General features: G+C 59.8%; 1 protein-coding gene across 1 annotated transcript in view; it reads left to right on the forward strand.

The window, feature by feature from the left end:
- Nucleotides 1-13,012, forward strand: part of PARVG (parvin, gamma) — a 44,372-nt gene that overhangs the window by 25,731 nt on the left and 5,629 nt on the right. The window contains exons 5-14 of the mRNA XM_014535118.1: nt 234-241; nt 2,595-2,669; nt 3,689-3,791; nt 4,563-4,697; nt 5,665-5,780; nt 7,136-7,191; nt 9,169-9,191; nt 11,392-11,450; nt 11,662-11,730; nt 12,704-12,805. Of these exons, the coding sequence (XP_014390604.1) occupies nt 234-241; nt 2,595-2,669; nt 3,689-3,791; nt 4,563-4,697; nt 5,665-5,780; nt 7,136-7,191; nt 9,169-9,191; nt 11,392-11,450; nt 11,662-11,730; nt 12,704-12,805 (746 nt within the window). The remainder of the gene's footprint in view (nt 1-233; nt 242-2,594; nt 2,670-3,688; nt 3,792-4,562; nt 4,698-5,664; nt 5,781-7,135; nt 7,192-9,168; nt 9,192-11,391; nt 11,451-11,661; nt 11,731-12,703; nt 12,806-13,012) is intronic.

Genomic DNA, 13,012 nt, shown 5'->3' on the forward strand with positions numbered 1-13,012 from the left:
AGCTGAGCCCGAGGGGGCGGCTCCAGGACTCGGGCTGCACACCCCCCAGGCGGTCTAGGCAGATTCTGCGCAGACCTGACATCTGGGGGGGCTGGGTCTCTTTAGGGCAGGGGCGGGGGTGGGGCAGGCTCGGAGCCACTCAGCAAGGGCAGGCCCATCAACCTGTGTTCTGAGCGTGGGGGTTTGTGGCCCTGACGTCACTGCCCCGACGTCTCTCTGAGGAGAGGGCTGGAAGGAGGAGGGGGACGGCCTGTGCTCCAAGCTGGCCTTCTCCCTGGGACCGAAAACACCCCGAGAGGCACCCCGAGTCCCCAGGCCAGGGCGTTAGGGGCTCCCTGGAATTCATGCCGTATAAGCACCATTACAGTAGGTCCTCGGTTACGTCGGAGATCCGTTCCTACGACATAACGTGATTTTTGCCGTGAGTCGGAACCCACCTACATAAGCACCTACGTCACTCACATGGAGCACAGACACAGCGGTAATGACGTGAAACAGCACAAGAATTTAAAAGAAAGATAACAATTCCCGACCTTTACTTGTGGTAAATAAATAATAAAAAACATAAAGCACACATGTAGATACGTCGAAATGACAGAATTTTTTTTATATAAATAAATGGGAGATGGCGACGTAACCACGAAACGGAAATGACGTACGTCGAGTCCGATGTAACCCGAGGACTGTGTAATGACAGAGAAACAGGTGACATCATTAAAGCGAAAGAGCATGGGCCACGAAGTTTCAATCACACTGTACGTGCGCTCCCGCACATGGTATTTTGTGGAAGAGCCACACTCAAGGGGCCAAAGAGCCGCATGTGGCTCGCGAGCCGCAGTTTGCCGACCACTGGCTAGCCTTTAAACACACTTGGGGACCCGAGCCCCTGGGTGAGTGACGGGGACCGTGGGCCGGGTGCAGGGTCTCGGGCCGGCTGTGTGCTCATCGCTGTTTTGGGGTTGGAAGCACCTCCAGGAAGGCTGCTCTCAGCGGAAGGCTCCGCGGTTAGAAAAACTATTTGTTCTTGTTCTATGGCCGATTTAGAGACAGGGAAAGCAGAGCGGGACCAGGATGGCTGAGAGGCCCGAGACCTGGCCCGGAGGGACCAGGATGGAGGGACTGGGATGCAGGGACCGGGACTGTGTCACTGCAGCCATTCATCGGTCCCTCTCTCGCTGGCCGCCCACTCCCAGTGTTTGCTTGTTACGGCCAAAGGGGCCTGCTCGGACGCCACTTGTTACGGCCAAAGGTGATCCTGAGTGGGGGGGTGAAAGGATTGAGAAAAGACAGACAAGAGAATGAAAGCTGGGTCTCGGTGGGACGCTGCTCCCTGATGAGGAGACAGCGCCAGCGCCCACAAGCCGTGTCTTTATTTTATAGCAGATGCCACGAGGCAAAGTAGGAGCGTGATCACGTTGTTTACAGCATTCTCCTGAGTTTCAACCTCACTTAACTACATGCACCTGAACTCTATCACAAGGCACGTGGGGCCACGTGTTCGGACCATAGGTTCAAGCTCACAACCACAGCGGTTGGCTATGATTGTGCTGGGAGGGCCCTGCCCTCCAGCTGGGACTTGCACGTGGCAATGAGAGGACCCTGTCCTTTCATTAGTCTGAGGCTTGAACCTGGCCAAGACACTGTACCCGCGCCCCACATTTGCTGAGACCCGCCTGGCGCCCGCACAGTGGCAGCTCCTGTCCTAGGAGACACGGGCGGGTAGTACTCGCCGGTTTCAGAGCATCTGGGTGACGTCTTGGCCGGGTCACGTGAAGACTCAGGAGATGCACTTAGTTGACTTGGGTGAGGCTGTCCTTGCCTGGTGACTCAGTTTCCCCGTGTCCATTAGGGCTAGCTGATCGCTGGGGTCCCTGCAGCCCTGACACGCTGTATGTCCCGTGAGTCTAGAACGTGGGGAAGCTGCAGACCAGGGTCTGGGGATCAGAGAGTGACCAGGTGGCCCGTGTCCACACCAGGGAGACAGGCAGACGTCCGATGGGACAGGCACCCAGTTCAATGTGAGCTTCAGAGACACGCAGTCGTTTTGAGTGTGTTCCCCACACACAACACGCCGAGCCCGGGAATGAGCCGGCGCTCACCAGGGCCACCCTGGGAAGAGCTTGGGGTTTGGGGAAAACAGCAGCAAAGGAAGCGGGGGGAGGACCGGGCACGAGTGAAAACCCGCCACTCTGGGTGTTTGGTGCTCAGGGGCGTCTGTTTCTGTCTGTGTGTAGTTGGTGTACGTATGTGTCTGTGACTATGTGTCTGTGTGCGCAGGTATGTGTCTGTGTATCTGTGTGTGCAAGTGTGTGTCTGAGTCTGTGTGTGTCTATATGTGTGAGTGCATATGCCTGTGCATCTGAGAGTGTGTGTGTGTCTCTGTATGTGCATATGTGTGCAAGTCTGTGTTGATGTGTTTGACTGTGTGTGCCTGTGCATCTGTGTGTGTGGGTGACTGTGTGTGAGTACATTTGTGTTTGTGTGTGTGCATGTGTGCGTAGGTGTGTGTGTGAAGCAGCAAGGCCAACTTCCCCTTGCGGCCACGGTGACAGCTCTCCAGGTGACCAGGGCCCTGCAGCGTGTCATGCTCGCCTCTGCTTCCAGGGGAAAAGAAGAAATTCCTGCCCCCCACGTCCCGGAAGGACCCCAAATTTGAAGAATTGCAGAAGGTGAGGCAGCTTCTCCCACCCTGACTTCTCCGGAGGCAGCTTCCCGTCTCCCTGACCTCAGGCTGGCAGGGGGAGACTCCACAGGCCCCGGACACCTGTTGAGTGGCTGTGTGAGGGAGCATTGATTGAGCACTGACTGTATGCCTTTCTATGCACGCTCCCAGCAAGCCTTAGCAGATCGAGAGGGACCCGTTGTCCCCTGCACCCCAGGGAGGGCACAGCGATGCTCAGAGAGAGATGGCCTGGCCTGTCGGGGGCACAGGGCCACGGGCAGCTGTGAAGGGGGTGGGAGTGGGCGGGTCTCCTAGGTCACAGCCTGTCCTCGGCTGCAGGACCCGCTGGGCACAGGCTCAGGGCCTCCACCTTCCTCTGGTCTCCACGTGGCCTTTCTGCCGCCTCCTCCCAGGGGCTTCCTGGCTGCACCACCTTCCGCTCCCAGAGACCTGTGGCCCAGCGTCCCTCCTCCCCTCCCTCCCTCCCGTTCTCTTGCTCCCTCCACCCACCTTTCCCACTGTCGGGCCCTGGGACACAGAGGGACCCAGCATGGTCCCTTTGGGAAAGCCTGGTTTATACACCAAGTCCTGATTGGCTCGGGCTTCTTCCTTAAAGAGACCAGGCAGTAATTCTCCGCTGCTTCTGGCCCCTGGAGCACAGGCAGGGTGGGCAGCCCCGTCTCCAGCAGAGCTGCAGAGGGAGCAGCCTATTTATGCAGCACTTGGTCAAGTGTAGGGTTTTGGACGGGACACCAGCAGCCCCTTGCACTGGACAAACCACAGCTTCCCAGGGCCCAGGTCTGTGGTGGAGAGAGGCAGAGGGTCTTCGGGAGCCGAGACCAGGCCCCTAACTCAGTCTGGGAGATCAGGGAGGGCTTCCTGGAGGAGGTGGTGTGTGACCTGGCTTTGAAGGATGGGTGGGAGTTGGCAGGTGGGAGGGGGCACTCCGGGATGAGGGGCAGCACTGAGCCCGGTGAGGGGCCAGGTGAGAAGTGGCCTGGGTCAGCCGTCCTCTGGGCCCGGCAGGTGCTGGTGGAGTGGATCAACGCCGAGCTTCTCCCCGAGCACATTGTGGTCCGGAGCCTGGAGGAGGACATGTTCGACGGGCTCATCCTACACCACCTTTTCCGTAAGTGGCTGCCCCCCCTGCAGGTGGGCTCCTCACCCGTCCTTACCTTCCCACCTGGCTGAACGCTGCTAAGCCTTGGGCTCTCCCACCGGCACCTGCCTCCTGAGCATGTGTGGAGAGCTTGCTGGGAGTGTGCTGCGGGGTTAGCAACCCCCCCACAGCCCGCCCGCCGGGGGCTCCCGCTGCTGGGGGAAGCAGGTGTGGAGGGGTGCTGCTCCCCGGTGCTCCCTTCTCAGCCCACAAAGCCCCCTCAGGGCTGCCTCCGGGCCCTCCCCACCCCTTTCCCTCTGCTGGTGCAAGCTCGGCCTGGTCTAAGGTCTATCTCTGCACTCAGCTGGGAGGCCCCGCGGGGCGGGCGGGTCTGGTTCTGGTCCTGGGTCAGCACTGCTGCTCCCACCCCATTTCACAGATGAGCACACCGAGGTGCTGCGGGGCCTGGTAACTTGTCCAGGGTCTCACAGTGAAGAAAGCAGGGGAGTGGGGCTTTAACCGCTGACCACACTGCCCTGCAAAAAGGCTCACAGAGAGGGGGGGGGGGGGCGGGGTGGGCACAGCGGGGGTCCCGGTGAGGGGCAGGCTTGCTCAGCCCCACAGCCCGCCTGCCCCACTGCGGAGGGGCGAGGGGCGGGCGCTCTTACTACCTGAATGCTGGCCTGGCTCAGCCTCCTGGGGGAAGTGGGCTGGCCGTGGGTCCCCGGCAGGAGCCCACACTGTGTCACCCCCTCCTTTCTCCCCCTGCTCCTGCCCTCCCCTGCCCACTCCCAAACTCAGAGAAGCTGGCGGGGACCAAGCTGGACGTGGAGGAGATCGCCTTGACCGCCATGAGCCAGAGGCGTAAGCTCGAGGTGGTCCTGGAGGCCACCAACCGCTGCCTGCAGGTGGAGGAGCCCAAGTGGAGCGTGGACGGTACGCGGGCCTCAGCCGGGCTGGTGTCCGGGGCGGGGCCCGGAGCCTGGGGCCCTTTGCATGGGGACGGGTCCCCTCACCCCCGGGGCACGGCTCGGTCGCCTCAGGTCTGGGCACAACCTGGGGGCTTGGAAGGAGGCAGAAGCCTCAGGCAGGTGCAGAGTGGGCACAAAGGCCGGTCAGTGAGGAGCAAACAGCACTGGGCACTCCTGTCCCCGAGGTGTCACTGCAGGGAAGCCCCGCACGAGGACGATGCACACAGTCCTGGCCACAGCGCAGCCTCTGCTGACTGGGTGCCAAGTGCCGGACGCACCCATCTACCCGTCGGGGGCCCAGCCGCCCCGCCTATGAGTTTATTTCTATTTTATCTGCGGCGCCTGCTCGTAGGAAATGACGGTGTGCAAAGCAGCCGGTCTGCCCTTCTGGGTAACAGTTTGCTATGAACGTCCCGTCACTACAAGCTCTACAGCCTCCCCACTTCCCAGATGAGAAAAGTGAGGCTGAAAGGAAGTAACGAGGTTGGGTGGCAATGATGTAAGTTTTCAAACCCACTTTGTGTTGGTTGGGCCACCCACCACCGCCTTCACCGCTTTGCTTCCTGCCTCACGTCCAGCAGCTGGTGTTTATAATGTTGACGCTGGCCCTGACTTAAGTCACATTCAGCTTAAACCTGACAATTTGTCCAACCAGTGACCGACGCTAGGACAGGACACGTGGTGGTTTCAGGTGTAGACAGCACCTCAGAGAACATCCCCGCGTCCAATCCCCGGCCCCACGCGGGCTGTGCCCTGGGCCGCGTTCGCAGAGGTGGGAGCCTGTTGTTAGGTCTGAATGTAGATCTCCAGGCCTCTGCTTCCCGGGGGTGGACACAGGTCTCGCTGGTGGAAGAGGGTTGTTGTGAGGATAAGGAGGCCCCATGTGGCCCCGGGTATCGTGGCCCCGCTCTGACCTGTGTCCCTCCCCACAGCCATCTTTAACAAGGACCTGCTGGCCACCTTGCATCTCCTCCTGGCCCTGGCCCGGCGCTTCCAGGCCGACCTGCCCCTCCCCCCCAACGTGCAGGTGGAGGTGATCACCATGGAGGTGAGGGCTGGGCCGGGGCTCCATCGCATGGGGTGAGCGTCTTGGGTCCACATTCACGCCCTGGATTGGCGGATGCGGCAGGGGGCGGGGCCGAGCTGTGGGTGGGAGATCCTGCTCGGACAGTGGTGGGTGGGAGATGCCGAGAGTCCAGCGGAGCAGCAGGGACCCAGCGAGGCCACCCGGAGGTGGGGACCTGCCTGTGTGTTAGGCAGGTCCTGCTGATGGACCATGTCCCACCCCTGAGTCACGGCCTGTCCTGGGTGCTGTCTCTCACTCCTTAGCTGACGGCTATGATGATGCCCCGGGTTTTCTCCACCCCGAGGGGTACTCGCTCTCACACTCAGCACCACAGCTGGGGCCCCCCCTGCTTCCCCTTGTTCCCCAGCTTCTGGGTACCCGTGAGTAGTGGGCATCCCATCCTGGGGCTCACCTTTAACTTGACCCAACAGAGTAGGCCAAGCCCAGCCTAACTCAGGTGAATTATTCTTACTGTCTCAAAACCATTACTTAAACTTACCCACTGAGCAGTTTCATGGCTTTTGTTTATACTTCTTATATAAATCAGAGGGACTCCATTTCTTCACTTATTCACTTATTCATCTACCCATCCATTCATCCACCCCTCCATCTATCTATCCACCTACCCATTTATCCATTTATCCATCCATCTATCCACCCATCCATTCATTGACCCATCCATCCATCTATCCATCTATCCATTTATCCATCCATCCATCCATCTATCCACCCATCTATTCATCGACCCCTCCATCCATCTATCCATCTATCCATCTATCCATTTATCCATCCATCTATCCACCCATCCACCCATTCATTCATCAACCCCTCCATCCATCTATCCATCTATCCATTTATCCATCCACCCATCCACCCATCCACCCATCCATTCATCGACCCATCTATCCAGTCATTCATCTATCCATCCATCCATCTATCCACCCATCCATTCATCAACCCATCCATCTATCCATTTATCCATTTATCCATCCATCCATCCATCCATCCATCCATCCATCCATCCACCCACCCACCCATTCATCTATCCATCCATCCAGTCATTCATCCATCCACTCATCATTCATTCATTACTGACCTCTGTGAACCAGGCTCTGGTGAGACTCTGGGGTTCCTGGGGAATGAGGCCAACTCGGTCCTAGTCCTCGTGCGTCTCAAAGCTCATGGGAAGGACAATTAGGGGACCAAGTGATGAGGCCGCCAGGAGGCCACCCTGAGGAGGACTGGGCTCCGCAGGGCGGCTTTGGCTTCTAGACCGAGCAGCAGGCCTGGTCCCTGCGTTCGCTGGGGTGACGCAGTCCCTCCCTCTCCTTTCTCAGAGCACCAAGAGCGGCCTGAAGTCGGAGAAGTCCGTGGAGCAGCTCACCCAGTGCAGGTGAGGGAGGGAGCAGGGCCGGGGCCGGGGTTTGGTGGGATTGGAGGGGCCCTCACACTCTGCCGTCCTCTCAGGCCTGTGGGGACACCCGGGGCCCCTCCATCTTGCTGGCCTCCCAGACATGCCCGCCTCCTCCAGCTCACTTCACCCTCTACCACCAGCAGCAGGCTGAGCTGGGATCAGAGGACCCTGGCCCTCAGTCATGAGGTCACCCACAGCCACGGGGCCAGGAGGACCCTGGGGCCCGGGCCCTCCCGGAAGCCACCACGGGGCGGGAGGTGCTGCCGCCGAGTGACCCTGGTGCAGGGAGGCAAGGGCACCAAGCGCTCACTCGCACCACCAGCACTTATGGAGCGCCTTCTGCACGCAGGGCGGGAGCTCTGTCCTGAGTGCCCAGCTCAGCCGGCTCGGTCTGTTGTCTGTCCAGCGAGCAGCAGGCCCAGCGAGCTCTGTCCTCCTAGAGGCTGGGCCGCTGCCGGTCCTGGCGGGGCTCTCTGGGTGGGTCTGAGAGGCGGCTGCTTGCAGAAGTGTCCTCGGCTCCCTCTTCCATTAACGTTTGCTGGAGGCCCGCTCTGCGCAGGGCGCCTGGCCCATGGCCCCTGTGAAGCCCGGCTGGGAGCGTTCAGTCCGCTTTGGCCCAGAGGCCTGGCAGTCAGCTCCACCCGGCCTTCACCCTGGCTCTGCCGTGTGCGCTGTGTGACCCTGGGCTAGTCGCCTCCCCTCTCTGAGCCTCTATCTCCTCTGAAGAGTGGGGATGCGTTCCTCCCTGTTGGGCTGTGGTGAGGGTCATAGATGATGCATGTGAGGCGACCTTCCTCCACCCCTGTACCCCCCGATCCTGAGGTCCCTCCAGTCTGTGGCTCCTGGTTTCCTGTGGAGCGTGGCGGGGGTGTAGGGGGGGCTCCAAGCACCACAGGGTAAGGGATGGCTGGGCCCCAAGCCTGTGAGCAGAGTGAGGCCTAGGCCCTTCCTGCCAGCAGGTTCTGTGGCCCATTTAACCGTCCCCAGGACACCTCTGGTGGGGGGGGCCTGTCCCCTCGACCCAGTGAGGCCGAGTGACCTCCCGTGAGCTGCTCTGAGCTGCCCCAGCCAGGCCTGAGTTCCAGGGTAGAATGATGTGGGGACCTTGAGTGGGAAGGTGCTGTTGGAGCCCATGACACCACGTTCCTTCACCCTTCGTGACCCTAAAACCGCCCCTCTCTGCCCCGTGAGTTCAGACACCGCGCGAGGGCCACCTCTGGCTCCCAGCTGTGTCCTGGACCCCACGGGACGCCTCTGCCTTTATGCTGAGAGCTGGCTGTCTGCTCCAGCGGCCCCCGAACCCCGACCCGGCTCCCTGCAGAGGGGGCCCCTGGCTCCCCAGAGCGTGGCCTACTTTGGGCCCAGAGCCTTGCTTCTAGGGGACAGGGGCGGGGTGGAAAATTTAACAAGAAAGTGAAAAAAAAATTCAAAACAGTAAAAATGGAGTGAAAGAAGCCAGAGGTGGGCCTACTGTGTGATCTCATTTACACGAACTTCTAGAACAGGCAGAAGTCAAGGACGGGCAGGAGGAACCAAAGCAGGGGTACCATCTGTGGGGCAGTGTGTGGCGGGGCGGGAGGGCACGCTGTGGGTGCTGGGATGGTTCCATACCTTGATGAGGGTGAGGATCACACAAGTGCGTAAAAATCTGGAAGCTATAAACGAAGGATTGGTGCATTTTATTGTCTGTATAATACACTTCCCTCCACCTGAACTAGAAGCGCGACCCCCAAAACAAAAGATCCGGGCATCTGCAGGTGTGGAAACCTCCAGGGCGGAGCCTGAGCTCTCTTGCTGTCGGTCCACAGGGCCCTGCCCCGTACGAAGCTGCCAGGGATAAAAGACGCCGGCTTCTTTGTCAGCCTTGCCGGGGCCAAGCCTTGTCATAGTGAAAAGCTGTCTGTCTCAAGGTTTTTAACCATTTATCTGCATTTTCTCCCCCGATCCCCCCCTTAGCGCAGACAAGGACCGAGCTGCAAGTGAGTACTGTCGGACCGCGAGGGAGTCTGTTTCTGTCGCGCGCGTGTGGCAGCGGCCATGCGGCCACGGAGGGCTGGCTTCTGGTGCCCCCTCCCTTTGTGGCCTGCCTGCGTACTCGAGCTTTCTTCTGCTCCGTTTGTCCCTTTCTGTCTGTCCTTGCCTGGTATGGCTGTTGCTTCTCACGCTATGGCTCACATGGGGGGAACGATATTTCATCCCCATGGGTGGTGAGGGTGGAGCTGTTAAGTGTGGGCTCGGGAGCCAGGTGGCCTGGGTTCACACGCAAAACCTCCCATGTATTAGTCACATGAGTTTGGGAAAGTCTCTCAACCCACCTGTGCCTCAGTTTCCTCATCTGTAAAATGGGATTAATAATGGCACCCACCTCTCCGGCTGGTGATGAGGTTAAAAGAGGATTTGTATGTGCTCAGCACATAGTGGGTGCTTACTAGTGCTTGTTCAATCACGTGGCTGCTGCTTTTGTGCAGGGCTCCTCACCAGTCGACTGACTGGCCCAGCCATTCCTTCCTTCCTCCATCTGTTCATTCAGTTATTCACTCACTCACTCACTCACTCACTCACTCACTCATTCGTTCCTCGGGCAACTGGAATGGCCAGCTGTTCATCTATTCATCCATTCACTTACCCACCCATCTATCTACCAATCCATCCATCCACCCACACACAATCCATTCATCCACCACCCATCCATCATCCACCCACCCACCAATCCATCCACCCATCCATCTATCATCCATCCATCTACCAACCTATCTATCCATCATCCATCCATCCATCAACCACCAATCTATTAATTCACCATCCACCCATCAATCTACCAATCCATCCATCCATCCACCATCCTAACATTTTTTCCCCACACGTACAGAACAGAGCTATATGGGCAGGGGCTTCTCCAAGGGGCACCCACCTGGAGATTGAAATAATGACCTGCCAGGGGCTTCTAGGAAGAGGGGCGGAGGGAGGCTGACTGGGGCAGGGAGGAGAGGGAGGTGCAAGGCCAGATGAGAGAGAGTGTGTGTATGTGGGGGGCCGGCATGAGGACACTGGGGTTGCCCAGAGAGCAGTGTTTGTTCGGGGGCAGCATGAGGATGGGTCACACGGTAAGGGGCAGGGCCACAGGGCAGGGCCTTCTCACCCTGTTTCTAGCACATTCGTGCTGTGCTGGCCTCGTCAGCTGAGCACACGTCTGCCTCTATTCCTGGCTCCTCTGGGGACCCTTCCCTGACCGCTGGCCAGGAGGCCTGGTAGGGACACCGGTGTCTGCACTGTGGTCATTGGCTTACGGGGCTTTTCGATGCGCACGGCGCTATCTGGTGCCGCTCTTCCCCTTCACTAATGAAGGAACCACAGGCACAGAGAGGCCAAGTGACTTGCCTGGGGTCACACAGCGGCTGAGCGGCAGAATCCAAGGGTCACTTCTACTCAGTCTGTGTACTCAGAGCCGAGGACCAGTCTCCTGGGGGAGGGTGTTAGCTGCCGAGAGTGAAAATGCAGGCTGTGGACAAAGGGCGTCAGTCTGAGGACTCGGGTGTCTGAGGCTGGACCAGGAGCCTGAGCTGCCGAGATGCTCTGTCCCCAGACCCCGTGGGCGTGGCTCAGCTGCCTCTGCCGGCCCTGTGCACGCTCAGGCTCAGGCCTCTGGGAGGGCTCGATGCCCTCATTCTGCCAGTCCACAAAGGCCCGCGAGGGGACCTGGGGGCCCGTGTCTGTCCGGGGCTGGCCCCCTGCTCAGCCACCTACGGCAGCTCCGTGGGCCTGTGGGTGGAGCAGGGAACTGGGGGAGACGGGCAAGTTTCCAGAGGAAGGGATGGGGGGGCAAGATACCATCCCCGGTGTCCCCTGCAGAGGGATGACGTTTACTGAAGTTCATGGCGGCCCAGCCAGCATACCAAATTTGATCTTTGCTACCAAATTCGATCTTTGCAATGACCCTAGCTGGAAGGTATTATCAACCATACTTTACAGGCGAGGAAACCAAGGCACAGAGAGGGGCGGCCAGCCCCCTGAGCCACACAGCCAGGGAGGCAGTGGCTTGGCCCCAGGCCCGATTTTAAATTCCAGGAGCTCGAGCTAAAATGCCAGCTCCCCCTGGCCTGGTTACGTTGAGAAATGGGTGGGAGGAAGTCCCTGTTTGGCTCAGAGATTGTAACAAGCAGTTTGTGGGTCTGTCTGCAGAGGACGTCTTCGATGAGTTATTCAGTCTGGCTCCCGAGAAGGTGGGCGCCGTGAAGGAGGTGAGAGACCCGAGTCCCCGCAGCTCTGGCCCCCGCTCCCCCCACCCCCCGCCTGCCTGGGCCAGGCCTGGGGGACAAAGGGGAGGAAACAGGCCCCTGGTCCACACCTGCTGTGCACCGGGTGCTGTGGGGCCGAGGGGGGCTGTCTGTCCCCCCAAGGGGGAAGGTGGCACCCTGAGCCCCCGCTGGGTCCTTGCTCTTCCCTGGGTAGGCCATCGTGACCTTCGTCAACCAGAAGGTGGAGCGCCTGGGCCTGTCCGTGCAGAACCTGGACACCCAGGTAGGCGGTTTCTCGGGTTCGCATCCCACCTGCTCCCTCTCTCTCCCCTGGGAAAGCGACGGTGTCCGGAGAGTGACGGCCTGGGCGAGGCTGGTGCTAGAGGTGGGTGGGCAGAGCGGGTCCTGGAGGCCTGGTGTTTGGGTGGTATCACCAGGATATGCCAGCAGGAGAGAGTCCAGGCCGAGCCAGTCGCTCAGAGAGGCCTACACGGGGCATCTCCATGAGGGTCTTTGGAGGGTGGTTTTTCTCAGACTTGTGTTTTGTCTCTTTGAAGAGGCGGAATTGGGTTGTATTAGCATACGCTGCGCCGGTACCAGGACGACGGCTTTATCTCTGCGCACACAGGCGGAACTGGCAGAAATATTAATGCGGCCGCCGGCCCAGGGAGCCGTGCGCTGGTCGCTGCCTTTTCCCGATGGAATAATTTTCCTCTTAGCTCCGTTCTCTCCTGTGCTCCTGGAGCTCCTGGACAGTGTGTGGTTTAAAGAACGATGAGGTCTTTCCCTGGAAATGTAGGACAGCGCCTTCTCTCAGCACGTGCGAGGTGCTGGCAGCCAGCAGCCGCTCTGTACCTGCTGTGGCTGCGTTTACAGCAACGCTTCAAGGCCAGGGACGCCGGCCCCATGTCTCAGACAGGGAAGCTGAGGCCCAGAGAGGCTGTGTGACCTCGGCAGGGCCCCTCGGCCTGGAAAGGAGAGTGGGACCCCCAGGCCCTGTGTCCCAGCGCCAGGCCATGTGCCCCCAGCGCCCAGGCCATGTGCCCCAGCACCCAGGCCATGTGCCCCAGTGCCCAGGCCATGTGCCCCAGTGCCCAGGCCATGTGCCCCCAGCACCCAGGTCATGTGCCCCCAAAGCCCAGGCCATGTGCCCCCAGTGCCTAGGCCATGTGCCCCCAGCACCCAGGCCATGTGCCCAGCGCCCAGGCCATGCACCCCCAGCGCCCAGGCCATGTGCCCAGCACCCCCCTCTGTAGTTTGCAGATGGCGTCATCTTACTCCTGCTGATTGGACAACTGGAGGGCTTCTTCCTGCACCTGAAGGAATTCTACCTCACGCCCAACTCCCCCGCGGAGATGGTGAGTCTCCAGGGACATTCCCTGCAGGTCTGCCTCTGAGTGGACCGGTCTGTGCAATCGGCACGGCCCATCTTTACTTACTCACCTCCAGTGACGTGAAGGGTGGAGAGGACGTTTGTTTGCCCGTATGTCCTCTCATCCACCCACCCTCCCACCCACCCGCACATCTATCTGTGACTTGCCCATTCACTCATTCACCCAATTACT

Source organism: Myotis brandtii, unplaced genomic scaffold (assembly GCF_000412655.1).
Source record: "Myotis brandtii unplaced genomic scaffold, ASM41265v1 scaffold138, whole genome shotgun sequence".
NCBI classification, from domain to species: domain Eukaryota; kingdom Metazoa; phylum Chordata; class Mammalia; order Chiroptera; family Vespertilionidae; genus Myotis; species Myotis brandtii.